We start from the raw sequence: 16332 nt of genomic DNA, 5'->3' as shown, positions 1-16332 counted from the left end.
TCCAGAGCCGTAATAAAATCCTCAAATCCCTTGCTGGCAGTACTTGGGGAAAAGACAAAGAAACGCGCATTACCACATACAAAGCAATTGGCCAGCCGTTTGCGTGCTACGCGTCCCCTATATGGTCGCCAAGCCTAAAAACTACCCACTGGATGAAGCTACAGGCCTGCCAAAATACTGCGCTCAGAACCGCTACGGGCTGTCTTCGTATGTCCCCAGAACACCATCAACATAATGAGGCGAGAATACTCCCCATCAGGGAGAGAAATGAGATGCTAACCAAACAGTTCCTGTTGAATACCCAGAAACCTGGGCATCCCAACAGACACCTGATTGATGAGCCAACACCGCCTAGGGACTTAAGGAGTCATCTCCGTAAGCATTTTGAGGAAATAAGGCACTTGAGAACTCAGCCGTATGAAGGAAAACAACACAAGCAGGTCCTTGGTGAATTCCACAAACAGGCGTCGGGCATTTATGCCGGGAATGGCCCAGTGAATCCAGTACTCAGGGAACAGTACCCAAAACTTGCGGAAGAGGAACGCATACTCCCCAGGGAAACGCGAGTCACTCTGGCTCAACTTCGTTCTGGATACTGTAACAGGTTAAACTCTTACATATCCAGAATCAACCCCGACATACAAAATGTATGCCCCGCTTGCAATTTGTCCCCAGATTACACCACCCATCTCTTTAATTGTAATGTGGAACCAACGCCTCTAACACCCCCTTCATTATGGTCCACCCCTGTTGAAACAGCAAATTTCCTTGGACTCCCGTTAGAGGATATTGATGACAATTTGTGATCGTTTGCGGCTATTAGGTGGGGCGAAGCACTGCTACAAAAAAGCAGCTAAAGAGCCACTCATGGTACAAAACATAAACTCAAAATTAGACATCGGCAGACTGGTACAGGTGGAGTTACTAAAAACAAGTTCGGAAAACAGAAAAAACTTCACAAACCACTACGCAAATATAAACACCAACGGAACGCCGGCTACTTTCCCGGTCAAAGTCAGCTGTAATAATTTATAATAATAATAATAATTTATTTATTTACGGTCTTTAAGACATAGTTCAAGGTAAAAAAAAAAAAATATATATATACATATATATATATATATATATAAATAAATTTTTTACATTACATGCTTAATGACTTACAGTATAAAAATAATTTTGCTTTAAACTTATTAATATTTTCACAGTCTTTTATCGCATTTGGTAATTCATTGTACATTTTATAACCTATATATTCTAAAGTCTTCTTCGCGAACTCCGTTCTAACTCTAGGCAGTCTTATATTTCCGCTGCTTTTAGTTCCATAGTTATGTATTTCATGATTAAAATGTATTCTCCCGTTCAGATAATTCGGCGTTATTCCTAATTTCATATGATGTATAAATTTCAATGTGAAATAATATATCGACTGTTTTACACTGAGCCAGTTTAACATATATAGCATTGTAGTTTTTGGTGTTCTACGCGAACATTTTAAAATTAATCGCATTGCCTTGTTTTATTGTATCTGCAGTTTTTTTATTTGTGTGTCATTTGCTAATAGCAAGATTGTTGGACAATAAATAAAGTGCGGTTCAATAATTGATAGATACACTCATATTTTGTGTCGTTGACTAATATATTTACAAGTTCTGTACATAAAACCAATTTTTTTTGCAATTTTGTTTTCTAAATAATTTATGTGTTCTCCAAATCTAAGGCTTTGTCGATCAAGACTCCTAGGTATTTGATCTTGTCTACTTGCTGAATTTCAACGTTTCTTATCTTCAGAATAATATTGCTTAGGTTATTGGCCCCCATAATGCTTTGATTTTTGCAAAATATCATACATTTGGTTTTATCCACATTCACTTTCAACTTTCTATGGCATAGCCATTTGTAAAGGGAGTTTAAGTCTACTTGCATTTTCGATACCACAAAGCCCGCATTTTTTTCACTGATGGTTATCAATGCATCATTCGCAAATAGTCTAATATTGCAATTTTACAAGCATTCTTTAATATCGTTAATATATATTGTAAACAATAGCGGTGCTAATACTGAACCTTGCGGTAGCCCAATATTTACATCAGCAACCGGTGAAACTGCACTTCCAATTATCGTCTTCTGAACCATTGCAAGGCTTTTCCTCTTATCCCATTATTAAACATTACATTCAGCAGTTCCTCTCTATCCACAGTTTCAAAAGCACGTTTTAAGTCTAAAAAGACTGAGATCACAACTTTCTTGTCAGTTATATCCTCTTTCCATTCCGCAATAACCATATTCAGTGCTGTTTCACAAGAATGTCTCTTCCTAAACCCAGATTGTTCAGGTATAATAATTTGGTAATTATACTGATTTTTAACCACCGTTTCCATAATTTTTTCATCTGCGGGTAGCGTATTAATTGGGCGCAGGTCCACCGGCCTTACTGTATTTTTGAATTTTTCCACAGGTACTATAGTTGATACTTTCCAGCAATTTGGAACAATGCTACTGTTTATTGATTCGTTTATTATATCTTTGTAGAAGTGAGCAATGTAAATCATGGCATCTTTAAATACCCCCTCCGACAAAAGCTTTTTTCCACCATATTTGTTTCTAAAAGATTTAGTAATGTTCATTATATGATCTAACTCTACGTCGGTGAATTGAAAAGTTTCAATTGCACTATTTACAATTGCTTCTGCCGCATTCGGAATTATTTCAATGCTATCATTAATTTTCAAAAAATGTATTTAGGGCATTGGCTATATCGTATTCCTTCTCAAGGCATTCACCGTTAATTACTATTTTGCTAACACCTTTTTGTCATCGGCGAGCTCAGCAAGATCTTTTAAAGACTTCCACATCCGATTCATGTCTCCTTCACTATCGAGCACTTTATCTTCCATGTATTTCTTCTTTTTATACATAATAGTTTTTTTATATATTTTTTAACGCCATTATAATTCTCAGTTGCCAGTATTTCTAGGATTCAAGTTTTCTTTTGTGCAGTTCCCTTAGCTCACGGTCATACCACTTATTCCTCAGTTGTATTTGGATCCTCTTCTCATACGTCAGTGCTTGCATAGCTCCAGTTAAAATATTGTTGAGGATCTCAGTTCTACTTTCTACTCCTACACGAGACACAGAACTAAAGTCGCATGTTCGCAGCATATTTAAAAGATTTTCTGCACTATAGTACTCCCAGTTGGTGACAGTAGCAACTTTTCTCATTTTGCAATATTTAGCTGTTGGTACTTTGAAATGAATTGTTTCATGATCGGAAATTCTATATTCACTTACATGTTCAGTTTTAACTTGCTCATTATTGCTGAACAATAAGTCTATTTTCGTAGAAGAGTGCTCAGTTATTCTTGTGTTGAAATTTATCCTTTGTACCATAGCCATTTGTGCAAATAAACTTATAAGCTGGTTTGACTATGTTGATGATATATTCATATTAATATTAAAATCTCCAACTATTATAATGTTGTCAGATTCCCTGAGGTGTTCATTGATGACATTGTTTAAGTATGTCATGAAGTCAGCATCACTGCTATTTGGTGAGTGATAGAGTACACCAATTTGCCATTTTAACGCACATTTTTTAATTTTAACGATAATGCAACACATATTCCTGTCAATAGCTTTATTACACACGATGCTATATTGTAGATTTTCATGTACATACATTAGAACATCACCTGTATGTCTACTGTGGGAATCGCAGCGGATGAATTTATATGTGGAAATGCATAGCTCATAATCCATGATTATATCCGTTGTACATGTTTCCGCGCATAAAACAATGCTGGCTTTTTTTTTTTTATTTCAATAAGATGTTCCAGCTCTAGCTTATTTGCTGTAATACTATTAATATTAAGATATATACAGTCCAAGTTGAGCACTTTGTTACGCAGGTTTGTATTAGTTTCTGACTTGTGTTTTGTGCTGACAATTGGTTGCTAATAGCCAATCTTCCTCTTCCTAGCCATGAGCTTTTGTTGATACACAGGACACATTCTGTCCATGGAATCGTGATTTTCGTCTAGTCCCAAATTTAATTCTTTATTTGCCCTGATGCAGTTGATGCATTTATTCATTGCTTCTTTATTGCATACCACATATTTATGCTCACCCAATCGTTTTGTGCATACTTCTTTTTCTTTGCAGTCACTGGCTTTGTGATTGAAGCCTTTGCATTTGAAACAACATAATACTTGCACTGCATCATATACTCTGCACCGCTCCCAGCCTACATTGAGCCTTTCTCCAGCTAGTATATTCATAAAAGCTTCAACTTCCACTTCATTTTTTTTAACTTCATACTGCTTGACAATTTTTATATCTGTTTCGGATAGACAATTATTTTGACTTTAATTCTCTGGGTAAGCTCATCATTATCATACTTGAAATTTATACCAGTTACAATAACGGTTGGTTTCACTTTCATAGGAATCTTCACATTGTAATTATTTCCGAGGCTGTTCTCAATAGCATTTTTTATTTTCTCACGATCATGGTCATTTGCACTTTCTACAATCACTACACCGCTTTGTCTTGCTACTATATTTGTAATTTGTATCTCCTTTGGGTCGACTTTCAAGTTTAGATCATTTTTGGTTTTTTCAGCACCTTGCTTTGTATTTGGCTTAACTATTAAGGGAACAGCTTTTCTGATCTCTGGCAACGCTTTTGTTACAGCTGCATACGATGCCTAACAAAATCCTCAAATCCCTCGCTGGCAGTACTTGGGGAAAATATAAAGAAACGCTCATGACTACATACAAAGCAATTAGCCAGCCGATTACGTGCTACGCGTCACCCATATGGTCGCCAAGCCTAAAAATCACCCACTGGAAGAAACTACAGGCCTGCCAAAATACTGCTCTCAGAATCGCCACGGGCTGTCTTCTTATGTCCCCAGAACACCATCTGCATAATGAGGCGAGAATACTCCCCATCAGGGAGAGAAATGAGATGCTGACCAAACAGTTCCTGTTGAATACCCAGAAACCTGGGCATCCCAACAGACATCTGATTGATGAACCAGCACCGCCTAGGGGCTTAAGGAGTCATCTCCGTAAGCATTTTGAGGAAATACGGCACCTGAGAACCCAGCCGTATGAAGTGAAAAAACACAAGCAGGTCCTTGGTGAACTCCATAAACAGGCGTCGGACCTTTATGCCGGGAATTGCCCGGTGAATCCAGTAGTTAACGAAAATTATCCAAAACTTGCGGAAGAGGAACGCATACTCCCCTGGGAAACGCGTGTCACTCTTGCTCAACTTCGTTCTGGATACTGTAACAGGTTAAACTTTTACCTATCCAGAATCAACCCTGACATACAAAATGTATGTCCCGCTTGCAATGTGTCCCCACATGACACCAACCATCTCTTCAATTGTAACGACGCCTCTAACACCCCTTTCCTTATGGTCCACCCCTGTTGAAACGGCAAGCTTCCTTGGACTCCCATTAGAGGATATTGATGACAATTTGTGATCGGTCGCGGCTATTGGGTGGGGCGAGCATTGCTACAACAACAACAACAACATGCCTTGGTTTCAACATTGCCGTTTCTCTTTACTTCTGTGCATATTTTTTTATTTTCATTACTAATTGTTTCAATAATTTTCTTATTGTCATTTTTATTGCTTTTTAACTCTTCGCATACTTGCTCACTGCTTCGCTTGAACCCTTCTGCTATTTCGCGGATTTTGTTTACTTCTTTCACACTTATTTCGCAAGTCTCTTGAGCTTTTTGCATTGCTTTGATTCTTTCACTAAATGCAACTTCCACTGCTTTAAGTACGTGTTTAATCTCTCGCTCATTTTTCTTTAGTGAATTATCAAACTCACTTCTATACTCTGCTAATTGTTGTCCATTCTGCTTTACCACCATTTGCATATCTTTAAGGATGTCATCAACGTTATGTACATACTGCACACAATCAGCACACATAAAACTAAGCATCTCACATTCTTCAAGTTTGGTGACGCTGATTTGATCCAAGCCTGAGCATTTTGTTGTTAAGTGGTAATATTTACCACACACCCCTTCACACCGAATTTTTGTCGCTTCTCCTCGTATATTAATTTTGCATTTGTCACATTTTTTCTCCATTCTTCTTTCCACATATGGCCAGAATCGCGAAAAGTGAAACCGGATTTTTTTTTTTTTATTTTACAAATACTGTATGAAATGTTACTTGATACGAAAGATTATTTCGTAAAATATCTAGTAACACTATATTTCAAGAAATTAAAATTGTCTGTATTTGACATTTCTTACTCTTTTAAAATTAATCTCCGAATTGAAAAAATGGAAAAAATTTCAGCATCGAAAAAAAAGGTAAATAAAATTATTTTGACCTATTTTTTCCAGAATTTTCAAGTTTTAAGGGAAGAAAATAGTATATTTGGATACTTATCACACTAGATAAGTATCCATATACGTCCGGTATGCATTTTTGGCTTAAAATATTTAGGTCACAAATTATAGTAACGTCGCAGTGCAAAAAACAATTTTGTTTTTTTTGTGGCGAAATTGACCGCTGTTTTTAAAATTCACTGATATGTGTTCTTAGTATAATCCGCCATCTTTCGGTCTCATTAGAAATCATATTAATAAAATTAGGTAGCATCGAATAAAATGTGCCAATCATGTGTAACGTGGCAGTGATTTTTTTTAATAATTTAACTATGTATATTCTAACATACTAATTATAAACCGCAGGTTCGTGTAAGTAAAGCTCAGCAAAATAAAAATTACATAGCTAAGCTTAAAAGCACCGGAAAATCTGAGGAGTATAAAAAGAAAAGAGCTGCAAGTACGAAACTTTACCGGCGAAAAAAGAAAAATGAAGAAAATCAAATGCCGCAAACAACAATAAGTAGTGTGCTCGAAAAACGACGTGAGAACATTCGGCAAAGGGTACAGAAGTTTCGTGAAAAAATGCGTACTGGGGAAAAACGGAGCAGATCAGTTTTGAGTGACACTCAATTAACAGGGTATAACTGTTCACAAACATTCGGTAAGGCGGTGAGGAAAGCAGAACGCGCATTACCCCAATCACCAACTAAGCGGAAAGCTGTCCTGACCAAAATTTTTAGTAACGTGCGTGAAGCCAACAAAATGGACATGGAGACTAGTATTCTACCACCACAGCCCCAAAAAAAGATCCACCAAAATATCTTAATGCTCAAAAAAGCTATTATAGCTTTCTATGAGCGTGATGATATTTCGCGAGTCTCACCCAGAGTTCGAGATGTGAAGGAATATCTGTCCGAAAGTGGCGAGAAAATCTTGTTGCCCACTAGGCATATGGTACTAAGCTGCAGAGAAGCATGTGCACTATTTAATGAAGAGCAAGGCAACTCGGGGAAAGGTAAGTACTGTGATTTTTATTTACTGTTTAAGACCACTCCACTTTGTTAAGGAAAAACTAGGTTTAAAATTTCTTTCCCCTTCCATATAGATACGTGTGGAATTACTTTTTTCCTAAGGCATCGACCGGATCATGTCAAGCTTATAAAAGAATTGCCACACAACATGTGCTTATGCTCATACCATGCTAATTTCATAGATGCCGTCTCTGCTTTACATAAATTTGTTGCCCACGTATCAGATTATGAAAATGGTTTTGTATTGCAGTTCTTGTGTGATATACCTTCAATGGGCTGCTGGTATGGCGAGTGCGTTAAATATACTGGTATAACAGTACCGAAATTGACTGCCCTGGTGGGTGAAGCTGATCTCGATATGCAAGTATCATGGATGAAATGGACGAAAAACGATGGTGTAAATCGGACTGAAAGACGACAGAAAAGTGGAAAGCTAACTGATCTTGTTGCATATATATCTGGCTTGTCGGCGCAATTTTTAATACATAGTTTTAACAAATGCGAGCAGTCCGAAGTATTTAATGTTCATGATCGCCCAAGAGCTCTTAGTGTGAATTATGCCGTAGAAGGTCTCTTGCAAGTGGATTTTGCGGAGAATTTCGTTTGCGAAAATCAAGATGAAGTCCAAAGTGCACACTGGAATCAAAGGCAGCTTTCAATTTTTACCAGTGGCTTATATTATAACGAAACCTTCACTGCCAAGGTGCTGGTATCAAACAATTTGTCACATACAAAAGACACTATTGTTCCATACTTGTATATATTGTTTAAAAATTTGCCAAGTACAGTTAGAATTTTAAAAATGTGGAGTGACGGACCATCCTCACAATTCAAAAACAAATATATTGCAGCTTTAATTCCTCACTTTGAAGAAATATTTGGAATGAAAATTGTTTGGAATTACTTTGCAACATCACATGGCAAAGGTTGTGTAGACGGGATTGGTGCAACCATTAAAACAATCGTTCGAAAACATGTAAGAGCGCGTGATATAGTCGTCAACAATGCATCTGACTTTGTACAGGCAGTCCACATGACTCCATCAAAAATTATGATTGAAGAAGTAACAAGCAATCAAATTGAAATGATTAACGCTGAATTGCAAGTTGTAGAGCTGTTTTCAAGAGCAAGGCCCATACAAAATATTTCCAGCGCCCATCAGATACAAGTTCGCGATAATAAAATAGCTACTTTTAAGACATCCAGACAAGGATATAACTAATAACCTGTATAAATGTGTCTTTAAAATAAGATTTTTTGTGTATAGGTACTTAGAATAGCTAACCTATACATTCAGAACAGTTTGAAAATTTTAAAAATAAATCATATAAAAAAGCCGTTATTGTTTCACTTGTATTAGACCCTCCCATGAGCAAGTCCTATATATTCTAAAAGAGGAGCTAAAAAACAGAGTCTCATCCTGTCTTCATTTATCAACTAAATCAATTCGTTTACTCCTATAAAAAAGCAAATGGAAATACATTGAGTCAATATTACTCATACGCCCAGTGCTTATAAATTTGTTAGTTATATTTTTGGAACGTTTTGTGTATGCAGCTTAATAGCATAATTAAGTGCAAGTCGTTAGAAGTTATATATATTTTTGAGTATCTATTCACTTTCCCCAATAGCGTTTTCTCAAAAAATCGTACGTGTAACGTCGCAGTGATATGTTGTAACGTGGCAGTGCTCAAAAATATACTTATAACGTATGCTGTAATGAGCTTTTACGGAAAAAGAAGGTGTCTATCTATGATTTCCTCTTTTTCCCATGACACATAAAACAGGGAATATTATCAGATTCGTAGATTCGCAGATTTTTCACAAAACTTCCCATAACATCCAAAACCACTTCCGAAATTACGTAACGTGGCAGTGCAACTAAAAACGGCTTAACTTTAAATTTATAACAGATATAAAGAAATGCCAATATAAATGCAATGCTATTCATCGGTCTCTTTATACGTGCCTAGTAGATTATTCATTTAGTATATACTCTGATAGTTTTAAGCTTAAACAAAGTACGACTGTAACGTGGCAGTGGTAAATTTGGACCATATACAAAATTTATTACAAAAGTTTATATATATATAAAAGTTTACAATGTTTTTGCATCAAATAACTGCAGAACATTTATGTCCGCTAATTGTAGTTGACTTTTAGAGTTGTTATGTATATTTTTCACAAATATTTAGTGCGTATAAATAATTTAAAAAGATTTTAGAATATGCGCATATTTTTCAGCGCTTTCTTTTCAAGAGCCTTTGAAGGTATTTATGCGACTACGCATAGGACACACGATGATTACGCATGAGCAAATTCTTAAGGGTATGGGCGTGACACAGTGTCCCTTGTGTAACATAGAAACAAACTCTGTGATTCATCTTCTCGACATATGTCCACAATTCGCTACAACAGAGCAAACCTATACGACAAAATGAAAAAGTAAAAGTCTACTTGAGAGCTCGACTGCTAATACGCTACCAAAAGCATTGAGAAGTTTCAAAAGACGCGTATTGACCTCGACAACAATAATCCGAAGGCAGAAAAGAAAAATGTTGTCTCTGTCCGGAGATATTCATTAAAAAGTAGCCTACGGCCAATTCAATTAATTTCTAAAAAATTATTATTTCTTATTAAGAATTGTTTTTGTTTTATCGGACTATTGATAAAGTATTCAAGATTCGAACGAGTTCAAGGCCAGAACAACAAAAAAAAAACAATAATCATTACAAAAAATTATTGTTCTGGCCTTGAGCTGCTGACGGCGTCGTGTGTATGGTGGGCGTGGGCGGTACTCCGGAGTGTAGTGAGCATCTGCACCCGTTTTAGGTTAGCCATTTTTGCCGTGAAGGGTTGCTTTATTAGCCCTGGTGCTCCTTCCTTGCGTCCCGTGTAGCGCATTACTCTCTCCATAGCCTCCAACACATAGACGCCGCAGTCATTGTCGTTCTCCTGTTGTGGTACCGTTAACTGCAGCTCGTGGGCTGCGAAGTCGTATCGGCCGTACCTCTACTGGTATTCCCATCGCAAGAAGTCGTGTCATGCCTTGGCTGCGTATGGCACTCTACCTCTTTCCCTTGAGTCCGCGACCCATATGTATCGTTGGTGCCAGCACTCCCATGTCGGTAACGTGGTGGGTGACTTCTTGGGTTGCCAGCGCTATTAGATACTAGTGGTTGGCTACGCGCTTCCCGAATATGTCGATCTTCCGAAGCCAGCGGTGTATATCTCCTCGCACTTCCCTGGTTGGGTTAATAGCCACACGACGAACGGGCTGAGGACGATGGTCTGTTCACCATACTTGGCCTGTATGCCATTAGCCCACGCGTCTATTATAGCGTCGGTCAGCCAGCGTGATCCCTCGAGCGACCGCAGGTTCACTTCGTATAGGGTGATTCCATCCGATCCCGGTGGGTAGACTAGTTCTGGCCCATTTGTTTGTCCTGGGGTTGTGCTTTCGTCCCAGAGTTCGATGATCGGCGGCTCTTGCACCACGGGAATCTCGATTATGATAACGTTTGTTGCATAGGCGACGTCAAAGTTGGCCTCTGATGCTCCACCAACGTTGGCGGTGGTTTCGCTGTGTATTACCACGTTGTCGTCGGCGTCGGCCCCTTGCCACCTTCTGCTTTGTCGCTGGAGACGGTTGAGCTGCTGCTTGAACTGGTGGTCGGCAGGTGGTCTTGTTGGGTTTTTTCCTCTTGTATGGTATCTTCGTGTGCGCTAGTCCCCTTCGCCATTATCCTTCCAACGGTGCAGGTTGGATATGGCTTTGGGGACTTACTGGAGCGTATGGATTCTGTCCAGGCTGCTGTGCGTGCGGCCGCGGCGAACGGAGTGACTGTGCGGATGCGCTGGTGTGCGTGGCAGCGCTCTTACGTATAGTAGGGTCGTGTGGGTCAACTCCACATAGCGTTGCGCTGCGTGAGTGGCGTCTTCGCGAGCTGGCGTTTCGAGGGGTCTCACCTGTTAGTCCCAGCATCATGGTCCTGGGCCGCTTCGCCTCTTCTTCCCCGATGCGTTCGCGTACGCGTTTCACGCTTTCAAGCCACATGCGTTGTTGTTCCATTTTTGTTAAATCTTGGTTTATTAAAATCTCCGTCTTGCTGGTAAGCGGTGTTGTCACTTTGATGGTCAGTGATAGAATGAAAAAAAAAAAATTATATGGGTGTTGTCCCTTCGCTGGTCAGTGACAGAATGAGAAAAAAATGATATGGGTGTTGTCCCTTCGCTGGTCAGTGATAGAATGAAAAAATGGTACCGGCTGTTGGGTCCTTCATATAAAAAGAAAAATTTCCTTTTCCCGTAGGCTTAGCTATAGTTCTGTGGTCTCGGCCGCGTGGTACGATTTTAATTCGCTGATGTTCGCCGTTTTCTCTTTTCCTCCGTCGATTTTTCGAAGTTGGACGATAACTGGTGATAGGTATCCCAAGATTTGGTACGGACCGTTGTATTTACGCGCCAGTTTGCGGCAACGCCCCTCCGGCCTTTGGTAGGTGATGCGAGGATGTTTTACCGGCTGGTTTCTGTTGCCCCTTCTTATACTTCTGGCAAGACTCGCATTGGCGTACGTAACGGTTGATGTCGCGAAACATCCCTGACCAGTTATAGCAGTTGGCGATCCTTGCTACCGTCCGGCGAATATCCATATGTGCCGCGCTTGGTGTGTCGTGGTTTTCTTGTAGCACACCCTGTCGGAGCGGGTTGGTACGCAAAACTTCCACGTAGCTGTATCCTCGTCGTGTGATCGGCATGGAATGTGGTGGTAGAGTTTCCCGTCCACGAGCACATAATCGACACACTTCTCCGGGTTGGTGTGCACTGCATTGACGCGTCGCTGCCACCACCTGCAATGTGGATTCGTTGCTATTGTTGTAGCAATGCTCCCCCACCTAATAGCTGCGACCGATCACAAATTGTCATCAATATCCTCTATCGGGAGTGCAAGGAAACTTACTATTTCAACAGAGGTGGACCATAACGAAATGGGTGTTAGAGGCGTTGGTTCCACATTACAATTAAATAGATGGTTGGTGTCATGTGGGTTCACATTGCAAGCGGGGCATACCATTTGTAGGTCGGGGTTGATTCTGGATATGTAAGAATTTAACCTGTTACAGTATCCAGAACGAAGTTGAGCAAGAGTGACTCGCGTTTCCCTGGGGAGTATGCGTCCCTCTTCCGCAAGTTTTGGGCACTGTTCCCTGAGTACTGGATTCACCGGGCAATTCCTGGCATAAAGGTCAGACGCCTGTTTGTTGAGTTCACCAAGGACTTGCTTGTTTTTTGCTTCATACGGCTGTTCTCAGGTGCCGTATTTCCTCACAATGCTTACGGAGATGACTCCTTAAGCCCCTAGGCGGTGTTGGCTCATCAATCAGATGTCTGTTGGGATGCCCAGGTTTCTGGGTATTCAACAGGAACTGTTTGGTTAGCATCTCATTTCTCTCCCTGATGGGGAGTATTATCGCTTCATTATGTAGATGGTTTCTGGGAAAATAAGAAGACAGCCCGTGGCGGTTCTGATCGCAGTATTTTGGCAGACCTGTAGCTTATTCCAGTGGGTTATTTTTAGGCTTGGCGACCATATAGGGGACGCATAGCATGCAATCGGCTGGCCAATTGCTTTGTAAGTGGTAATGAGCGTTTCTTTGTATTTTCCCCAAGTACTGCCAGCAAGGGATTTGAGGATTTTATTACGGCTCTGGATTTTCGGTACAATTGCGGCTGCGTGCTCACCAAAATGTAGATCCTGATCAAACGTCACACCCAAGATTTTGGGGTGTAGGACAGTCGGTAGCGTAGTGCCATCGACGTGGATGTTCAAAATGGTCGACATTTGGGACGTCCAAGTTGTAAATAAGGTCGCGGATGATTTAGTCGGTGATAATGCCAGGTTTCGCGAGGTGAAAAAACTGGAGAGATCAGAGAGGTAGCCGTTTATTCTGTTGCAAAGCTCATCGATCTGTGGGCCCGGGCCTGTGGCCCTTATTGTGCAGTCATCGGCGTAAGAAACGATAGTAACTCCTTCCGGTGGCGAAGGTAGTTTTGATATGTAAAAATTAAACAAAAGTAGGGATAGGACACCGCCCTGTGGCACCCCTTGTTTAATTCTTCTTGGCTTTGATGTTTCGTTTCTGAATTGCACCGATGCCTGCCGACCACCCAGATAATTTGCGATCCACCTTTTAAGACATAGGGGAAGGGTAGACCATTCCAGGTTTTGCATTAACGTGCCATGGTTGACCGTATCAAAAGCTTTTGATAGGTCTAGCGCACCGAGTACTGTTCTATGGTGGGGTTTTGATTTAAACCGCAATTTATCTGGGTGCCAATGGCATTTAGTGCGGTGGTGGTGCTATGGAGTTTTCTGAAGCCATGCTGATGACATGCTAGCTGCAAATTTGCTTTGAAGTAGGGGAGCAAAATGGCTTCAATCGTCTTGGCTACTGGCGATAGGAGAGATATCGGGCGATATGACTCTCCTATATTAGCTGGTTTTCCAGGCTTTAGTAGCGGAACCACCTTGGCCATTTTCCATTTTTCGGGAATGACAAAGGTGGAAAGGGACAGGTTGAAGACATGTGCTAAATATTTGAAACCCTCTTTCCGTAGGCTTTTAAGCATCGACATGGTTATGCCGCCTGGGGCCACTGCTTTGATGGTTTAGCATGACCGATGGCATCCTCAACCTCTCTGGCGGTTATGGTAATTGGTGACTAGAATGCATTATATATTGTCGGCAGAAAGCGCTAGCGCATTTTTTGGCATCCGACAGCACTTTGTCGCCAAAGGCGATGGAAACTTTGTCATTGTGCCTAGACGAATAGGGACTTTACGGTGGACCAAAGTTTACCTACACCGGCAGAGAGGTTACAATCGCTTAGGTGCTCCTCCCATTTCGCCCGCTTGTGTTCATCCACAGGCAATCTAATGCGTTGGTTTATATCCCTTATTTGGGGGTCGCCTGGATCAAGCTGTCTTATAAGGTCGCGTTCCCTCGCTAAGCTCGCGGCCTCCGCCGGGAAGTGGGGCCGGATTTCGGGAATTCTCCCGGCGGGAATGAAATGTGCCGAGGCGGATTCAATGACCTTACGGAAGGCACGCTCCCCTTGGCGGGCATCAGTCGGGATAGGGAGGGCAGCAAAGCTGCTGTCTGTTGCAGATTTATATTCTTCCCACTTTCCTTTTTTGAAGTTTATGAAAGTGCGTTTTTCTGTGACGATGAAGTCGGCGGAACGCTCGAGCGAAATAAGTATAGGCTGGTGGTCGGATGCCGATGTTACCATCGGCTCCCTGTTGACGCAGTTTACGAGTTCTGCGCTCACGACTGAAATATCCGGCGAACTGTGACAGCTTCCTACCATACGTGTGGGGGCGTCTCCGTTTATTGTGCGGAACGTCGTTTCTTCTATTTGATCCGCCAACATCTCACCCCTACTGTCTGCCCGCAAGTTTGAATGCCATAGATCGTGATGGGCATTGAAATCGCCTAAGATAATGCGATTGTTTCCAGTGAGTACGCCGCTAATATCAGGGCGGTATCCACTGTGGCAACAGGTGACAGGAGGGATGTTCTAAGACACTGTCCCTGCGGTCGATGTCGGGATCAAATATATGATATTGCACAGTGCGGTGTATGATAAACGCGAGGCCGCCTCCATTTCCGCTCTCGCGATCTTTTCTGTGGACATTATACCCAGAACAGGTCTGCAATGCAGATCTTGCTGTGAGTTTAGTCTCTTGAATCGCAGCAATGCGGATGTTGTGCCGCTTCATGAAATCGACTATCTCCGTGATCTTCCCAGTTAATCCATTACAGTTTAACTGCAGAAATCTGAATAGGGGGAGACGTCGTCACTCTGGGAGTAAGTGGCGGGTGACTACGCCTGGGATGTGGAAGGCCAGGACGCTACTGCTGTTGGGGCCCTGGGACTACGACATCGGGTAAGCATTGGGGTACCCGGTGTATTTGGGTATGCGGCCTGGCAGCATGGGGCAATGAAACCCGTCGGGGGGTTGCCGTCACGGAGACCAGAACATCTAGGAAAGTTGCACCGTCCATGGCAGGAGCTGCATTGGGCGGATGTCGCAAACGTACATATTCTATGATGGCAAACGTTGCAAAGGGAGGTAGGGACTAAGAGTCTGTTTCCCTGACCTACACAATTGCTGCCGGAAAAGAGGGGGGAAGAAAACGGGGCAGGGGCTGATGCTCGGCATTGCTCCCGACCCTACTACGGAGATTGTAGGTATGAGGAGGAGCAGCGGTGGTAGTTGGTGTCGTCGTGGGGCGCGAGCAACAGCGGGTACTTGTTGTGGCTTGCTGAGCAGCGGGGCTACTGGAAGGTAGGGGGGGGGGGGGCGCTAACGCGCAGATTACGAGACGTCCTAGGGCGTGAACAGCAAGGAGCCACAAAAGATTTACGTGGACGTCTGGTTTTGGAGTCTAGCCCAGAACAACCTGACCGATGCAACCATCCCTTACACGAGACACACTGACAAGAGTATGACCGTCCTAAAAAGATTCTTTTCCGGCAGATGCAGCAAAACCATTTCTCAGGACCGGGGTCAGGAGGCGGACCCGGATTGGGTTCGATACCTTCCCGGATCAAGAGAATATGGAGCAGTCCCGTTGCAAGGAGCTGCTGGGAGGAAGACAATTTGTGGGAGGGACGCAACAAATTAAATGGGGTTACACTGAAATGGCAGTCCTTGGTCGGGAAAAATCCCGAGTCGCTCAGGTACTTAGAACCGACGGCCTTGGGAAGCGTGGATTCGTTGTCGTGGCTTGTAGTAAGGTCTCCAGTGGCTGTCGGGACAGTGCGTTCGCCACGTTCCGGTGATTGTTATTGTATGTGCCCTTGGTATAATGGCCTTGGTCAGGGCGTGTGATAAAGACCGGCACGTAATGGTTTTGGTGTACATTTGGG

The 16332-nt window shown here is 41.9% G+C and overlaps 2 protein-coding genes across 6 annotated transcripts in view; one reads left to right on the top strand and one right to left on the bottom strand.

Annotated features, from left to right (window-relative positions):
* schlank (ceramide synthase schlank) overlaps nt 1-16332 on the bottom strand; it is a 737426-nt gene that overhangs the window by 566292 nt on the left and 154802 nt on the right. The window lies entirely within an intron of this gene.
* On the top strand, nt 6315-8618 carry LOC137247629 (uncharacterized). The gene is made up of 3 exons (XM_067778603.1): nt 6315-6344; nt 6729-7380; nt 7471-8618. The coding sequence occupies exons 1-3, from the start codon at nt 6315-6317 to the stop codon at nt 8616-8618; spliced, it is 1830 nt and encodes a 609-aa protein (XP_067634704.1).

The sequence above is a fragment of the Eurosta solidaginis genome, chromosome 4 (assembly GCF_040869045.1).
Source record: "Eurosta solidaginis isolate ZX-2024a chromosome 4, ASM4086904v1, whole genome shotgun sequence".
NCBI lineage: Eukaryota > Metazoa > Arthropoda > Insecta > Diptera > Tephritidae > Eurosta > Eurosta solidaginis.
The sequence above is the reverse complement of the archived record's forward strand: the minus strand, read 5'-3'. Positions and strand labels throughout refer to the sequence as shown.